At 55.6% G+C, this 17,979-nt stretch overlaps 1 protein-coding gene across 2 annotated transcripts in view; it reads right to left on the bottom strand.

The window, feature by feature from the left end:
- Positions 1-13,728: 13,728 nt before the first annotated feature.
- CAPN11 (calpain 11) overlaps positions 13,729-17,979 on the bottom strand; it is a 29,618-nt gene continuing 25,367 nt past the window's right edge. For both annotated transcript variants that reach the window (XM_054021862.1, XM_054021863.1), the window contains exons 19-22: positions 17,864-17,942; positions 17,174-17,290; positions 16,542-16,600; positions 13,729-15,930 (exon numbers count right to left, since the gene is read on the bottom strand). In XM_054021862.1, the coding sequence (XP_053877837.1) occupies positions 15,904-15,930; positions 16,542-16,600; positions 17,174-17,290; positions 17,864-17,942 (282 nt within the window). In that variant the 3' untranslated portion in view covers positions 13,729-15,903. The remainder of the gene's footprint in view (positions 15,931-16,541; positions 16,601-17,173; positions 17,291-17,863; positions 17,943-17,979) is intronic.

The raw sequence follows: 17,979 nt of genomic DNA on the forward strand, positions 1-17,979 counted from the left end.
CAGAAGCTATTAAAGTTATACATTTTTAAATCAGCTGGATAACTTGCATCCAAGATTTTCAAAGAACTGACCGAGGAGCTTGCTGGCCTGTTAACATTGATTTTCAATAGGTCTTGGAGCACTGGAGAAGACTGGAAGAAAGCTCATGTTGTGCCAATTTTTAAAAAGGGTACACAGGATGACCTGAGTAATTATAGACCTGTCAGCCTTACATTGACCCCAAGCAAGATAATGGAGTGGCTGATATGGGACTCTATTAATAACAACCTTAAGGAGGGTAATGTAATTAAAGCAAATCAACATGGGTTTATGGAAAATAGAGCTGGTCAAACTAAGTTGATACCTTTTTTTGCTGAGATTAAAAGTTTGGTTGATAAAAGTAATAGTGCTCACATAATAGACGTAGACTGCTGTAAAGTGTTTGACTTGGTGCCGCATGGCGTGTTGATTAAAAAACTATCATGATATAAAATTAGCATGGCACATATTAAATGGATTAAAAACTGGCGGGTCATCAAATGTAACTGTAAACAGGGAATCGTCATCAAGCAGTCTGTTTCCAGTCGAGTCCTGCAGGGATCAGTTCTTGGCCCTATGCTATTTAACGTCTTTATCGATTACCTGGAAGAAAACATAAAATCATCGCTGATAAAGTTTACAGATGACACAAAAACTGGGGCAGAGGTAATTAGTGCAGAGGACAGGTCACTGATACAGAGTAATCAAGATCACTTGATAAACTGAGCACAAGCAAGCAATATGCATTTTAATATGGTTAAATGTAAATGTATACATCTGGGAACAAAGAATATAGGACATTCTTACAGGATGGAGGACTCTATGCTCTATCCAGTGACTCTGAAAAAGATTGGGGGATCATGGTGGATAATCAGCTAAACAGGAGCTCCCAATGTGACACTGTGGCCAAAGAGCTAATGAGATCCTGGGATGTAGAAACAGGAATCTTGAATAGGTGTAGAGAGGTTATTTTACCTCTGTATTTGGCACTTGTGCAACTGCTGCTGGAATATTGTGTCCAGTTCTTGTGCCTACAGTTCAAGAAGGATGTTGATAAATTGGAGAGGGTTCAGAGAAGAGTCGTGAGAATGAGGAAAGGATTATAAAACATGCCTTATAATAGGGTTACCATATTTAAACATTAAAAAAAGAGGACACTCCACGGGGCCCTGGCCCCGCCCCTTCCCCGCCCCAACTCCGCCCCTTCCCCAAAGTCCCTGCCCCAACTCCGCCCCCTCCCCTGAGCGCCCCGCATTCCCCCTCCTCCCTCCCAGCCACATGAAACAGCTGCCCGAGCGCTACCGGCTTCACGGTTTGCCGGGCAGCCCCCAGACCTCCAGACCCTGCGCTCCCGGCTGGGCACTGCCCGGCAAACCGTGAAGCCAGTAGCGCTGGGGCAGCTCAGCTCTTCAGCTACACAGAGCTGAGGTGTCTGGGGGGAGCAGCAGCAGCCGCCACCGCCGCTGGGGAATCCGCCTGCAGCTCACAGCCTGCCGGAGCCGCTCTAAGGTAAGCAGGGGACTGGGGCAGGGATCCCGGACGGGGATTTGAGGACCAAAAAGCCGGACATGTCCGGGAAAATCAGGACATATGGTAACCCTACCTTATAGTGACAGACTCCACAAGCTTAATCTATTTAGCTTAGCAAAGAGAAGGTTAAGGAGTGACTCAATCACAATCTATAAGCATCTACATGTGGAACAAATAGTTAATGGGCTCTTCAATCTAGCAGAGAAAGGTACAACACAATCCAACGGCTGGATGCTGAAGCTAGACAAATTCAGATGTAAAATTTTGACACTGAGAGTAATTAGCCGCTGGAACAATGTACCAAAGGTCATGGTGGATTCTCCATCGCTGGCAATTTTTAAATCAAGATTGGATGTTTCTCTAAAGATCAGCTCTGGGAATTATTTTGGGGGTAGTTCTGTGTGTTGTACAGGAGGTCAGGCCAGATGATCACAATGGTCTCTTCTGGCCTTGGAATCATAGGTGCTGGAACTAGGTGTGCTGCTGCACCCCCTGGCTTCCAGCGTATACAGCGTTTACAGTTTGGTTCAATGGCTCTCAGCACCCCCACGATAAGAATTGCTCCCGCACCCCTGCTTGGAATCTATGAATCTAAGGGTCAGGTTCTAGCTAAACACCCATATAGGGACTGAGGGAGAAGCTCTGAGAAGTCCTAGCCCCATAGCGCTGAGCTTTCAGACCGACACATACATACAGATTTGCACATGGGCTGATGAGAACAATAAAGCAGGGGCCACAGAGCCTGGCGAAAAGAGCCCTGTGTCTCACTGGCATTCTCTCTGGCACTGAGATCCCCCAGTTCTAGCCCCTAACTAGCACCTGTTCAGTCCCACTCTTCACATTTACCAGAATCCCACCTTCCATTGCCCCACTCGGTCTTTCCTGTCCAAGATGCAGATTAAGCTGCTTCATACTCTTTCATACACCCCGTTCCAACTGCCTACCCTGCTAACTGGCCCAGTCTGCTCATTCCCCTTTGAGGAGGTGACTGCTGAGGTTCAGGTCACATCCCCTCCCCTGGGGGATGGTTCTCTCAATTGACTCACTCGATCCCTTTGAGAACTGTGCAAACCTCAAATCTCCCTGCAGAATCGTCTTCTCTCCAGGCAGAATCCCAAACCGCTGCCCCCCCAACCTTTCCTCCAAACCCTTCAGGGCCAGCATCAGCTTTGGTGCCCTCCTCTGCCCCTTCTCCAGAGTAATCCTCCCTGGTGAGGAAGGCCCAGCCCTCCCACAGCATTCCAGGTGGAGTCTCACTAGGGCCTTATTTACTCCCAGCACTCATTTCTCTGTCCCTCTGCCCATTGTGCCTAGGATCTCGTTTGCCTTCATCCCCGCAGCTGAGCCCTGCCATCTCCCCAACTCCTCCTCCCAGACAAGCCCACCCCCACTTGCCTCCACTGAAAAAATGCCCTGGCTCCAGCTGCCTCTCTGAGCCACACAGTGCCTGACCAGGTGCCCAGGGTGGGGCTAACATACTCAGAGCCTGGGAATGCACTGGACTAGGCATTGGACTGGGGAGTCACGAAGCGAGTGGGAATGGGCAGTGTAAAGATTGGAGCTTGTCACCTCATTTCAAAATTCTGCAGGGGGCCAGGGGCGCTGAGACCGAAAGCACGCCTCTCCTTTCTTTCCAGCCCGTTCTGAGGCGGCCCATCCATTGCCCAGACGGTCCCAGCGGAAAGCCACTGCAGTGAGCTCAGCAGCCATGACCTTTCCCAGCCCTGCAGCTTTCTCACGGGGAGCTAGAGATGAACACTGGGATGAGGGGGCTGGCCCAGCCCCAGCACGGAGACATTCTGCTCCTAAAGCAGAAACAGTCACTCAACAGCTCTGTCACAGGCATGAGAGCTGCAAGGGTCAGCAGTGACGTAACCCTCCTGGAACTTGCCTACTAGACGTTCCTGGGCCTGCCAGGCTTCCTGTGTCCTAGGCCTGGAATGAACTCGCTTGCTTTCTCTCTCTGTCTCACACACACACAGAGTGCACGCGCTGACATACAAAGGCACACAGCTGCCCTCTGGCATGCCATGTTGTACACCCCTAATGCCAGTATTTGCCCACCGCCAACCCTCCTCCCCACTAGTGTCAGCAGGGTTGCATGAGTGTAGTGGGAGCAACCTTCAGTCCAGAACATGCAGCAAATGAAGCCATTTAGGGTTTATACTCTCCCAGCTGGGAGATTTTCACCTTGTATGGGAGAGGCAGTGGTTACAGCACTTGACTGGGAGTCAGGACTCCTGGGTTCTATTACTGACTTACAGTGCTGACCTTGGACAAGTCACTGCCCCCTCTGTGCCTCAGTTTCCCCATCCGCACAATGTAAGAATATTCCCCTATTGTACAGAGGAGTTTTGCAGCTTCATCGATTAGCGTCAGACCAAGGTGGACTGGCTTACAGAAGGAGTAAAAGATTGTCGATGCCAATCCATGCAAGGTGTTGCGTGGATGGAAGCAGCCAGAGATCTTGCCAGACAGCCTGCATCTCCCTGTGCCAAAGCACACTGCAAGCCCTGCCTGAGCGGGAGTGAACTAACACCCTGCATGGCTGTGCTGAGGGTTTCCACGTCATGATGGGAGAATGAGAGACTCCAGCCAAGAGCAAAAATATTTCAGTACATTCCTAGTTGTATTGTGTATGCAGGTTACCCAACCTATAGAGATACACACAGAGCGGGGAGAGGCCCTGTGGAACAAAGGGTCTTTCGCGAATACAATTTGTAGAAATCTGTTTATTGTCAGGCTATGAGTGTCAAGCCCGAAAGGTAACAAGGGCAGGGACTAGCAGAAATAACTTGCTTGTACCTTGCTCCAGTGGAAGGCCCAGGTTGCTCAGAGACCCCCATGAAAGGGGCTTGCCAAATACCAGAGATCAGATGAAGTGGGGCAGGGTTTGTTTGCCAAGCTGCTGGGACTAGTAATAATGCTAATAATGCTTTGCCTGATTATAGCTGCTTTGCTCCAAGGATCTGGAGCAGTTAAACATTTACCAAACCACCCTCCGAGCCCCCTTCCCCTATCAGGGAGGTCAGGATCATTACCCTCATTTTACAAGGGGGCAAACAGCGAGGAAGGGCATTGCTCAAGGTCACCCAGTGAGCCACTGACAAAGCTGGGAACAGAACACAACTCCCTTGCCTCCTAGTCTCCTGCTTTTCCTCAGCCATGCTGGGAATGGAGTCCTGACTCCCAGCCTCCTGCTCTAACCCCCGCCCTAGTGGGCCTGTCATTTGACTCCGTACATCTATATTGCTCCCTCACCTCCTCCCCACGTCCAAATAGTTGCACTGCTTGATGACATCTCCCCTTCCTCACCTCTGGAGAATAGGGCCGTGCAGCCTAGAGAATGACCCCTTCTCTGTGCACAGACCAAAAAGCACAGGCTGCCCCAGATTGTCCCTGCTCTTCTGCTGGGGGAGGGTTTGGCACTGCCTTAGGTGTTGTGAGTGCCTCCTACTGGGGATGTGCTGTGCTCATTGCCACTCCATGGATCTATCTCTGCCCAGGGTTACATTGACCCTACCTATGCTGGGGTGAGGAGTGCAGGGGCCATAGGCTGCTCGAAAGACTGGGATCCTTGCCAGAGAGAGACAATGCTCTTTCTGCACCAGCCACTGCCTGTATTTCTTCCCCCTCCTTCTTTAGGACCAGGGGCTTTGGCATGAAAAAAGGCTGGAGTTTCACCAGCTGCCCCTGCAGTTAATTCCCCTTGAGCTCAGGATCCTCTCTGGGTCCCAGCACAGTTGTCCCCACTGCAGCAAGTCCGGGTGTCATGTGTGGAGGATTCTGAGTAGCAGGAATGTAGGTGTCCCCCATCTCCCTACACACACACTTTGGGGTGTATTTAGGGCCTGGGGCTCTTGTTGTTTCTCAGGGTTTGGTGTGGCAGTGTTCATACCTTTCCTATTCAGAGCGGTAAATTCACCCAAGTGCATACGGATGTGATGATGAAGGGAACATGAGCTAGAGGATGGAGCAGAGGCGTAGGAATCAGGACTCCAGGTTTCCCGTTCTGGTAGAGTTAGAGCAGAGGGGCTATAGGTTAGGATGCCTGTTCTGGGTTCTGTTCCCAGCTCTGTCACTGACTCACTGTGTGACCTTGAGCAAGTCACTGACCTCTCTGTGCCTTGGTTTCTCCATCTGTACCATAGGGAAAATGATACTTCCCTGCCTCCAGGAGAGTGGGAGGCAGAATTCACTCATATTTTCAAAGGGCCTTGAGAGCCTCAGATGGAAGGTGCTAGGACAGGGCAGGGAGGGCCCTGGTGTGAATCTGCAGCGCTTCAGCGAGAGATGGAAGTCTGAGCATCTCACTCCACATAACAGCACATGTTGTGGCCAATCTGATGGGAATGCCTGTGCAGTGACACATCGACAGGTCTGGAGAGAATGTCCCTTTGTCCATCAGAGCAGATGGCTGTCCCCAAAGCAATGTGCCCATTCCTATGCCTGCTGCTGGGAGCAGCTTCCTTTGGGAGTGAGAGTGGCTGGGGCAGGACAGATGTAACCCCAACTACAGGAAAGAATCCAAAATTCCAAGAGAACTGGACTGCCCACAGCCCAACCCCTCTTCCTGCCGGATAAGGGTGAGGTCACAGCCCACAAGCCATGTGCAGAAACAGCAGGCCCAAGGGACAGTGAGAAATGCTCCCCAGGGAGAAGGTTCCTGGCCTGTGGCCTCTAAGAAGGCACACTTAAAGGGCCAGTGCTGCAGAATTCAGCACATTGGAAAGGAACAGATCATAGCCTGAGCTGCTCTCATTGACTCCAGATACCAGACTGCCACTAACCCCCAAAGGAACCTCTCCGGCTGGGAGTGGACATAGCAGGCTAGACTCATGCAAGTAGAGTGAGTACAATCTGTACAGACAAAGCAGGAGCTGGACTCAGGGCTCAGGCAAGGAAGGTGTGGAGGAGGAGGCTGGCTAGTCCAAAACATTGACCTTTGCCCCTGATACCATTGCCTTTGCAGAAACAGTGGTGATAGACACAGAAAGCAGAAGGGAGATGGCATTAGTGGAGGGAACAACAAAGCGACAAGATGAATGATCTGCATCAGACCCCAATAGGAGGCACTTCAGGAGATTAGACACAAAGCAGATGGCAGGTAGTGTCACTGACCCTACAGGGCTGGGGGAAGCTGGCTTGAGGTGGGGAAGGAAGGCCAAGGTAGCGTGTGTACAGGGGAGTGAGAACCTGCTGGCTCTTCAGTGGCCCCAGACCATGCCTGTCAGAAATCATGTAGCAAGACTCTATACAGCTCTGCTCCCTGCACATGGGCAGGCGAGATGTGGGAGCGTGGCAAGCGGGGAATTCTGGGATTTGTGGCATGGGATGAGCAAGGGCCAGCTCCAGTCCTCAGTTCCTGTGGGCAATTGACTGGCCTGAGCAGAGTTCTTCTTGTTGTGCAGGGGAGACATCCAGCGGGATGAATCCCCACCAGCAAGCCCAACCTCCACTGGAGACTGGCACAGGGCTTGCTCAGCTCCATGCTGCCAGTCCCCCTAGCAGGGAAGCTTGGCAAGATTCCTCAGACCGTCTCAGGGGTTGTGTCTCCTGGCTCCTGGGAGGAGAGGGAGGCTTCTTTTTGAGATCCAAGCCTTTCTTGAGAGCTGATAGGGGGAATTCTCCTGGGCAGCAGCTGCTGGCAGACCTTAGCAGCGCTGTGCTGGAGGGGGTGGAGGGGGGGGAGAGGGGAAAGGCGGGGCAGTGACAACTGAGTCCACAGCCCCCTGAGCAGGAAGAATGTGAGATAGTCATTCTTGGGGAGTGGGTTTTCTGACTATAGTTTGGATAATGGAGTGTGTCGGGAGGCTTGGAGGGAGCCAGGCCCCACACGTTCCCCCTGCTTTGCTGGTACCGAGATGGCAGTTGTTTGGTGTGGGCAGGGTCTGACAGCTGTCCGCCATCCTGCACTCCAGACGCGGTCACCAAAGCAGGGCTCTTCTCTCCATCCCTACAGCCTGCAGCCTCCTCTGCTGCCTCCCAGAAATCCTGCCTCCCATCCATCCCCAGTGCTGCAGCCAGACTCCTTTTCTCCTGCCATCTGGACCACATCCCTCCCTCCAGACATCCCCCCAAAATGCTGTACTCAAACTCTCCCACCAGCCAGCCTCTCCCCACAGGGGGCCTGGGCCCATTGCTACCAACCTAGCCCGCAGAACACAAGCAGTGCCACTCTGAGCGGTGCGAGGGATGTGGCAGGCCCCCCGGGAGCTGCTGGTGTTTCCCGAGGGAATGGCGGGGGAGGGGGCGGGGCTGCTCTTGTATTTTCATTTAGCTGCTGTCCCAGTGATGGTTCTATCCCAATGTGATGAACCCATCCCCTGGCACAGGCTGGCGAGGCTCTGGGAACAGGAGGGGGGTGGAGAGGGGACCAGAAGGCTCAGGGGGTTGGGACACTGAGCCTTTCCCATATAGAGCACCAGGCCCAAGGCCACCCCCCAAGCTGGTAGCACATGATGGATATTTGGTAACCAGAAATCCCCATGCCAAAACCCACATTATTGTCATTTATGGGCAGCCCCTGCAAAGAGACCAAGGACCAGTTGGACCATAGACACTGAACCCCCATCTTCCCCTCCAGGGCAGGGCTGAGGCACGTTTGGAGGGTGGCAATGAAGCTTGTCCTGCTGCTGCCTAGGCTGTGCCTGCTCTGGGTATACAGAGGCTCCCAGGCTCCAGTCTGTCGTCCCCCCACCCCCCAAGCAGTTCTCCCCAGCCTGACTGTCCTGAGATGATTGCCAGAAGCAGCGGCTGAGCTCTGAGAAGCAGCAGCCAGCATCCAGGGTGCTTCCCCCCAACAAAGGCCCCTTTGTGCCAGCGGGTCTGGAATTCCTGCAGCCGTGGGCCTGGGAGGAGAGTGAAACCCACATCTGATGGGGAGAGCGGGCCAGAGAGCCTGCCTGCTATGGGCAGCAGCAGCTGGTAGGGCCAGGTGGGCATGGATTGCAAATCCCCCACGCCTTCCCCTCACTCAGAGGCACCCGATGGGCTGGGGGGGGGGGGGCAGGATAGACAGGAGCAGCTGGCACTGAAAACAAATGCTAGGGACCTGATGGGGCAGCCAGTCCCTAAGGGCAGGGCAGATTCTGAAGCACGGCCTGATCCCAGCCAGCAGGGCAAGCTGCTGGCTCCAAGAAAAAAGACCCTCAGGCAGCTCCTGGCCCAGGGCCCCGCCAGAGGAAGTGGCACAGCGACTGTGCAGGCTTAATGCTCACGGGACTGGGACTGGGAAGGCCTCGGCTGCCAGTGATGGGCCCAAAGCTGAGCTAGGCTCTGGGCCAAGCTGGGCCCAGGGAGGGAGTCACTCAAGGAGAGGCACTGATAGCCCCCACAGGGGACACAGGGGCAAGGGGGCTGGGAAGAGGGGACCGTAGGAGGGAATGGCTAAGAAACAGCCCCCTCCCCAGAGGAATCCTGATCTTAGGGAGGAGTCCCCTGTCGCCATCTGATCCCAGTGCAGACTGTTGGTGCATACAGGGTAGACAGGGGAATCCCAACCCATGGGTGCACCCCCTGCAACCTGGGGGAATCCTGGCCTCTAGGAGCACCACCCCGCCTCAGGCCACAGAAGGTAAGTTCCCCTTTTCTGCCATTTCCAAATCACAGCATCGTAGTTCTGGAAGGGATGTCATTCATGAGGTCTTCTAGTCCAGTCCCCTGCACTCATGGCAGGATTAAGGATTAGTAATGGCAGTAATTAGTAATTAGGGTTGCCAACTGTCTCATCCCACAAATCCAAACAATTTTGCCCCACCCTACCCCTTCCCTGAGGCCCCACCCCTGCCTCACCCCTTTCTGAGGTCCTGCCCCACTCATTCCATCCCCCCTCCTTCTGTCGCTTGCTCTCCCCCACCCTCCCTGACTTTCACCAGGCTGGAGCAGGGGTTTGGGAGGGGGTGTGGGCTGGGGCCAAGGGGTTCAAAGTGTGGGAGGGGGCTCTGGACTGAGCCTAGGGTGTTGGGATGCAGGAGGGGGTGTGGGGTGCAGGCTCTGGGAAGGAGTTTGGGTGTGGGAGGGGGCTCAAGGCTGGGGTAGGGGTTTGGGGTTTGGGAGGGGGTGAGGGGTGCAGGCTCTGGGAGGGAGTTTGGGTGCAGGAGGGGGCTCCCAGCTGGGGTGTGGGGTGCAGGCTCTTGGAGGGAGTTTGGGTGCAGGAGGGGGCTCCCGGCTGGGGTGTGGGAGGGGGTGTGGGGTGCAGGCTCTGGGAGGGAGTTTGGGTGCAGGAGGGGGCTCCCGGCTGGAGGGCAGGAGGTGGTGCAGGCTCTGGCTGGGAGGCACTTACCTCAGGCAGCTCCCAGTCAGCAGTGCAGCGGGGCTAAGGCAGGCTCCCTACCTACCCTGGCCCCGCACTACTCCCAGAAGCAGCTGGCACGGCCCTGGGGAGGGGCAGGGGGCTCTGCGTGCTGCCCCCCTAATGCTCCCTGCCCACTGACCGCCCCATGGCATCCCCTGCCAGCTACGCAGTTCTCACTGCCTGCTACTGCTGCAGTGCTCCCTACCTGCTGAGCAGCTCCAGACACTCCATCGCACTCTGCCCGCTCAGTGGCTCCAATCACCTCCTGCCACACCTTGCTCTCCTTGCCCGCTGAGCAGCTCTGACCGCCCAGATGCCCCACAGTGCCCCCTGCTGGCTGATCTCAGAGCAGGCTGGGCACAAGTTGTCTGCCCTACACCTGCACGTGGCAGTCCCCAAGGTGCAGGGGGAGGCAGGAGTGTGAATGCCACCTCTAGCTGGGAGTGACGGCTCTGTGTTAGCGATGGCTAAGGGAGCCCTGTGGGTTGAATCCATCAAGGGGTGGCTCACACCCTGGCCCCTATGCACTGGAAGTGCTATGGGGTGGGGTGGGGGGGTGCAGGGCCTAGCTGGGCCTCCCTGTTGCCCCCTTTGGAACATGAGCCTCTGGGCTAGTGAGACATCAGCTGCCCTCCCCAGGGACTGGCTAGCTGCAGCATGGGGAATGATCCACCAGTTGCTGCCCAGAAGGCCTGGTCAATGAGGCTAAGCCTGGGGCACCTGTCAGCCCAATGGCAGAGGGTGCCCCACAATTGGGCCCTTTGTGTCAGTGATGAGTCCCCACAGCTGGGAGAGCAACAAAAGCCACTTCTGCTTCTGATTTTCTCCTGCTTGTCAGCCAATCACTGTTGCTCAAACCCCAGTCCCCATTGTCCCCTCCCCCCCACCAAGGAGGCCCAGCTGAGAGGCCCCTTTGAGCCCTGTACAGAGACAGCATGGCCAGTGCCACACGGGGGGTCGGGGGGGGGGGGTCCAGGCCAGTGCTGCCCCTTACATGCACGCACAGGGGGCTCGGCCAGTCAGGTAGCTGCACTGCAGGCAAAGGGAACCTTCCCAGAGGTGCTCAGCTCCAAGCCGTGAGGAAAGCTGGGGTGGTGGGGAGGAAGCTGTGGACGGGACACTCGTTTCTCAGGCTGCACCTCCCAGCACAGTGCACAAGAGCCCGCGGCTCGCTCAGTGAACAAACCCCACCAAGCTGTGTGCACTAGTCCGGCACAACTTGAATATCGGGGGTGAGGAGCCCAAGGGAAAGCAGCCTCTGCAAGCGCTCTTAGCTCCTCCTTTCCCAAGCGCTAACCTCACCCACACCCAGTGAGGGTTGCTCCAAGGAGGGCTGGGCCAGGACTACCCCTCTGGCTACTAGCAGCCATTCCACCAGCAGAAGCCAAGCACGGACTCTGCTTTGAGCAATACAGGCTAAGGACCTCCTCCCCATCTCCTTCCTTCGTGCAGATTGTCTGGAAGCTCTTTGCATCAGCTGTGACCTGCACCATCTCAAAGGAAGCAGCAGCATTCTCTGGCCTCCCACAATCCTTACCCAGGGTCAAGTGCCATGCCTTGTGTGATCTCCTTTCCAGGGCCAGAGGCCCAGAGCTGCAGGCCAGTCTCCACAGCATACCTCCCCCTGCACGTTTAACCCCATCCTGCATGAGCATTCCCCTCTGCCTCCATAAGCACAATGGATGGAAATGCCAAGAGAAGCTGAAGGAACAGCCCCTCCTCACAAAACACATGGGCACCCTGTGATGTGCCTGGTAGCCCTGGGCTATATGAGGGCTTTTTCAGGTGGCCAGGCTGTTTGAAGCCAGAGAAGTTGTGCAATGTCTATTTAGTGGGGGACTAGAGCCAACCCTGACCCACATTAGCCCCCCAGGGATGTGTTATCCATCCCCCCCGAGCTCAGACTTGCATGTGGCAAGCACTGACTTTTTCTGTGCTGACGAATGCCAGGAATAAACAGTTGTTGTAGCTGTATTGGGCCCAGGATAGGAGCGAGACAAGGTGGGTGAGGTCATAGCTTTTAGTGGAACAACTTCTGGTGCTGAGAGAGACTCGCTTGTCTCTTCCACCAACAGACGTTGTTCCACTAAAAGATATGACCTCACCCACCTTGTCTCTCAGGAATAAACAGTGACCGCCACACTGACACACACAGAGCATGCAGAAATGGCCTGAAGCCCAGCCTCTTCCTAGTCCAGGGTGCCAGCTGCTTCAGGGGAAACGGTGAATCCTGCTTTATGTTCCCTTAGCCAGCCCTGTAGCCCCCTGCTATTCCAGCCTGGGGCTCCCCCCACCCCCAGGTCTGCCAACACCCCTCATCCCTGACCTGCAGCCCTCTCTGCTATTCCTGCTTGAGGTCTCTTTGGGGCGGACAATCCAACACGTGTTACCCAGACACTGACTGTCACTTCAGCTGCACAGGAGTCTTGCTCCCTGGAGGTGAATGGCTGTTACATTAGTGCTCTGCACCCAAGCGTCCAGGATGGGGTGGGACGTTGACCCAGACATCTATATGGAAACATACATGGAGCCTGGCTTTCAATTCATGGGCTGTTGGCCCAGTGGGCTTATCAGGGTAGGAAGCTTGGTTTGGTTCCCAATCCCCCCGAAGAAATGCTGCAGCGACTTGGCAGGCTCCCTAGGGCACTCGCTCAAGAGCTGCTCCTCAGCCCTGCGTTTCCCCTCCAGTGACTCCCGTGGGTGAGAAATGGCTGCACCGGATGGCGGCTGGGCTGGGCTCCCAGCACAGGAGGGTGGTGCTGCCCAGCCAGCCTGACTCGCCAAATGCTTCCCGGACTCCCAAACCCAGAGACCCGCTGCTGACTTCAACACGGGATCCTTCCAGGCCCGGAGCCAGCAGCACCACTCTACTGGAGCACGGCCCGCTGGCACTTGAGGACTTTGCCAGGCGGGCTGCGGAGAAGAGCTGTACTTCCCCCTAGTGATTGCCAGGCAGAAATGCCTCAGGAAATTATACCCAGGGCATAGGGCAAGCAGTGCTTTAGGGCAGGGACCTAGCTAATTACCCTTCTAATGCAACAGCAGGCCTGCAGCCTCACCCCATCTCACCCCCACCCAGAGCTGGGACAGCACCCCCAGCAGCACACACGGGACAGCAGGGCACAAAGCCGAAACCCAGTAGAGTCACTTCACCCCCAGAAATGCCATCTGTGGCCCTAGTCCCCACCAACAGAGCCCTCTAGGGCAGATGCTGGGTTTCCCCTCAGTAGCTGTGGCCAGAGCTTGGGAATTCCTTCCAGCCCAGCCCTGGCTGTTGGTCCACAGAACCTCCCAGGGGGAACACGGCTGCCCCTCCAATTTGGGGGCAGGGGGAGAGAAGGCTAATGGCTCCTTAGGCCCCAGCTCCCTCCTGGCACTCCCCCAGACAGCACTGCCCCTCTGCGTGTGCCCAAGAGGAGGTAGCTGTACCTTCCCACGCACCCTGGAAAGCAGGATCCCCTTGCAACTTGGGCTCCATTCAGCCTCTCCTTGACACAGCTGCGTGTCTCTTCCCTGTGGCAGCTGGGCCCTGGCACAGACTAGCCGCCTCATTCAGAACACTGCACCAATTGCCCAGTCCCCTGCCCCAGCCTCCACCGCAATTCAGCAGAGATGGGGGGAGGGGCGCTTTCTGACAGCATGCACTATGCTGTAGCACACTGGGCAGGGAGGGAGCAGTGCCTCCACCCTACTGCTCAAGGGCTAATTCCCAGGCCCTATCCCCAGACACTGTTGGGGAGGGACAGACCCTTTGCTCTGCTCTAGTGCAGACGGGGGCTACTCCCCTACTTGGCCCAGCAGCCCAGGTTGTGCACAGGGGCTGGCTTTAAATCCATGCCCCTGCGAGAGGTTTATGCCCCCAATCACTCACTGCAGAGGCTGTGTTTGTACAGATCTCTATTTATTATCCAGGCTACACGGTGAGCAGGGGCTGGGGAGGCAGCTCTGCCAGCCGAGCAGAAGTGGTTATTTCCACAGCCATATCCTCCAGAAATGCATAGGCAAGGGGTGGTGTGGAGGGCCAAGTGCTAGTGCTGCTGCCCACACCCCTGCCTGAGGGCAGGGGCTTTGGACAGAGCCCCAGCTAGGGCCACCCCACTGCAGCAGCAGCACAGGGGCCATGAAGTGAGGGGGCAAGAAAGGAACTCACCCCTGGGGGAAAGAATCACAGCCCTGTTCGTGTCAAGACACCAGGGGGTGGTACAGGGGAGAGAAAACCCTAAACTTCTCTCTCGGGCAGATAGAGGGTGTGCTGCCCCTTCCACAACAGCAGGGGGCAGAAGAGTAACATTCACCACAAACTTCTTGCACTCAGCAACCCTGGGGTGAAGAGACTGCGGGCTCGTCTACACGACCACTTTTGTCGGTGTAATTTATGTCACTCAGGAGTGTGAAGACCCCCCCCCCCCCCGCACGATATAAGTTACACCAGCAGAAGTGCTGGTGGGCACAGTGCTATATAGGCAAGAGAGCAATATTCTCCTGCGGCCACAGCTACCACCATTCGTGGGGGTGGTTTTATGATGCTGACAGGAGACCTCTCTCCTGTCGGCACAGAGCGGCTACACGAGAGATCTTACAGCGGTGCTGCTGTAAGCTCTCTAGTGTAGACATGGACTAAGGCTCAGAGCGGCCGAAGAGACTTGCCCAAGGCCACACGAGTCAGTGACAGGTGGGGCTAGGACCCAAGACTCCTGCCCCACGAGGGGACTTTATACTTTGGTCATGGCCATGTTTAGAAGGTGCTCAGGCATTATGGTGATGAACGTGTAAATGCTCAGAACAGCTCAGCAGCCAGGAGTCCTGACTCCCAGCTCCTTCCTCCAACTCCTAAATCAAACTCCACTCCCAGAGCCAGGAACAGGACACAGGAGTCCCCCTGCCTGGTTCTGAACCACTAGATCTTTCTCCTCCTCTCAAATGCCTCTGCTTGGTTTTAACCAGAGGCAACCCCCAGCCTGGCTGCAGCTCAGCCCCAGAGCTCACTGCCCAGCCCCTAGCAAAGATGCTGGGTCGTGATTCCCAGTGCTGAGTCCTGGTGGGATTCACTCACAAAATCAAACTGGCACCAATGGCCAGCATGGGCCAGAGCAGTCCCCCAGAAAGTGACACAGATCCCACCCCCTCCCGGTGGGGGCCAGGTCCTCTGCACCCTGCAGTCAAGTTCCATCCCTTACTGGCGCCCCGCTACATGCAGCTAGAGTTGCTGGTCTGAAGACCATGTGCATTGACTTGACATGCAGCATACTCTCATGTGCCCTCCCCAACCTCCTCCTATTGCGGGGTACAAGCCATGCCCACAATCGGGAATGAGCTAGAGAGGCTTGGCCATTGGGACTGTTACAAGCTGGGTGAAACCTTTGTTACGGGTTGAGTTAAAACTTCTAACTGATGTGTGAATAAGTCCCTCGTTTAAGTCCATCATAAGAGACAGCTAAGAGGTCACACCTGAAATAAAACCTAATAGTCTGCCCAGAAACTAGCACCTGGTGGGCAGAAGGTACGACTGAGTATGGTCATCAGGGATGCGTGTGTGCGTATGGGGAAATAACACAAACTGTGTGGCAGACTGAATGAGAGAGACGGGCAGAAGGAAAAGCATGGTGGCTGACCCCGGAAGAAACCTGGCAGAGGTTTTTGGGTCGGGGTGCAAGTGAAAAGACAAATCTTGGTGCTGTGAACCAAAGAAACTGGTTCCTGCTATTTGTTGCCCTCTGCCTTCACAGACACAGGACTTTGTACATTCTTTGCAAATAAACAAAACTGCATCAAAGAGAGATTGGTCTATCGCTAACTTCTCCTCCCAGCTGGAACACCCACAGGGCCCCAAACTGACTAGCCACTTGGGTTGAAAAGGGGCAACATGACGCTGGAGTGTGTCCTGCTGGGAGGTGGGGTGAAGGGCCATGGGCTCAGTGTGGGATGGGGAGGGAGAGGGACAGAGAGGCAAGGAGTGGGGGTGATGATGGACATTTCATGTCTGTAAATCCGAGGGGGAGGCACTGTGGGGTGTCCCAGCCCATCGGGGTGTTTCAGCTGGCACAGGTCCGTCTCTGCTCCTAGCCACACATCGTCAGCAGCAACCACTGTGGGGAGAGGAAAGAGTGAACAGGCTGGTGGGGAAAGGGAGCCACAAACCGCTGCCCCACCAGGCTGCAACACAGGGGGGTCCAAAGTCTGGGCTTCCACCTGGACTGAGCCACCAGTAGGAGGACAGGGAACTAACACTGGGGCTAGGATTGGAGGGGCAGGGGTTACAGTAATGGTCCTCCCCCAGCCCACTAGCTTGGTCCACAAGTCAGTCGGAGTTAAAGCCTTGGCTGTTCTGTTTCAGGGGATCAGATGGGCACCAGGGCTGGGCACATCCCCAGATGCAGGGGATGGGGGTGGTGAGGAAACCAGGCCCTAGGCAGGATCTGTTCCTATTGGGGATTTCACTGAGCTAGGAATGCTGCCCAGCAGCCAGCACAGTTGCAGAGAGCTGGCTGAGGGAGGATGTGGAGGGGAGGGGTCCGCCATCCCCCTCCCCACCATTTTTTGGATTAGGATTTCCTTTCCCTCCCCTACCCCAGGAGTCTGGAGGGCTCCCCCTTCTCTAATTCAGATCCCCCTACACCCCAGGATCCACCCAGCTTCTGCAGCTCCACTGGAGAGCTCCCTTTGTCCTCGCCTCTGGCCACCCAGGGCTCGCTCTCACCTCGGTCAGGTTCATCACAGCTGTGCCGGTGCCTTCAGCGTCCATGCTGCGGAAGAATCCTGTGGGGGGCAGAAGGTGCAAGAACTGCTCACGGGGCAGTTGACACAAGCTTTTCTTTTTCCCTCTCAGCCATGAATCCTCCCCTGAATGCCCAGCCCCTGGGTTAGCAGCTGTGCAGCTACGTCATGTGGTGTAGGAACCACTGATTATGGGCAATTGCAATATGTCACAGCTGCACTTCAATATGGAGAGCCAGCCCACACTTGGTACCAGCCCAGCTCTGCAAGACTGAATCAGGAATTGGATGGGAGACCTCCCTGAAAACCCAGGGTGCACCTTGTGACAAAGTGGGAATATTTTTATGAGTCCTGTTTATGCCTCAGTTTCCCCTTTATGCTGCACTGTAACCTAGTGGGTGGAAAAGGACTCTCAGAGCAGGCTAAGGGCAGGTCTACACTTAAAACGCTGCATCGGCACAGATGAAGCTTAAAATCAAGGTTTTCCTCCAGGCTCCAGTAGGAACAGAGGTGTTAACCCACTCCCAGCCCAGGCAATGCCACTTGGCTTCCCTGACCTCCTGCCAGTTTCGGTTGCAGGCGAGATTTCCTCTGCACCCCACAGATGGCACTTACTGAACATGGCCTCCAGCTTGACTAGGCAGCAGACGAAGTTATCGAAGTCCACGCCCAGATCTGCATCGGCATAGCGCGCCACCACCACCTGGTGCAGCTTGTTATTCAGCTTGAAGCCTGGAGGGCAGAGATGGGGGAAGCCGTTAGTCCCCAGGGGAGCATGGGATGGGCTATAGAAAGAGGGGGTCATACTCATTGGGTTTCAGTGACAGCTGGGAGGTGGAAACAGAGTCCAGCCCATCCTGGAATAAGAGGCTGATGGGCTGGAGAATACTAGCCCTCTGCTTACAGCTCGCTCCTCCAATCCGTAGCCAGGACACGTAGCCCGCTTGGTCCCCTGGATTCCCCTCTGACAGGAAGCCAGCCCCACAACGGAGTGGCTGCAGGTCAGGCCTGCCCTGCCTGGATCCCAGACTCATCTAGGTCTCAAGGCCCTCAGACTAGCACTGCTGTGACCACAGGATTACAGACAGTACGGACAGTGCAGAGCAGTCAGCAGACCTCGGGCACTGGGTGCAGGGAAATCAGGACAGATCTCAGGTGTGACCCTAATGCCATGGCTGGTGGACTCTGAGCTGATGGCACCAGGAGGGTATCAGGCTTGATCCAGCTGCCAGGGACTTTCATGCAGGGTCCAAGCTCAACATATCTCCCTATCCCAGCCCAGTCCCCCATCCCCTCCTGATTTACCAGCTGATTCCAGAGCCATGCGCATCTCATAGGCGCTCATGGTGCCTGACGAATCCAGGTCATGGTTGCGGAAGATTGTCTGCAATGACACCATGGGGAGTGAAGACCAGGCTGGC

The sequence above is a fragment of the Malaclemys terrapin genome, chromosome 3 (assembly GCF_027887155.1).
Source record: "Malaclemys terrapin pileata isolate rMalTer1 chromosome 3, rMalTer1.hap1, whole genome shotgun sequence".
NCBI lineage: Eukaryota > Metazoa > Chordata > Testudines > Emydidae > Malaclemys > Malaclemys terrapin.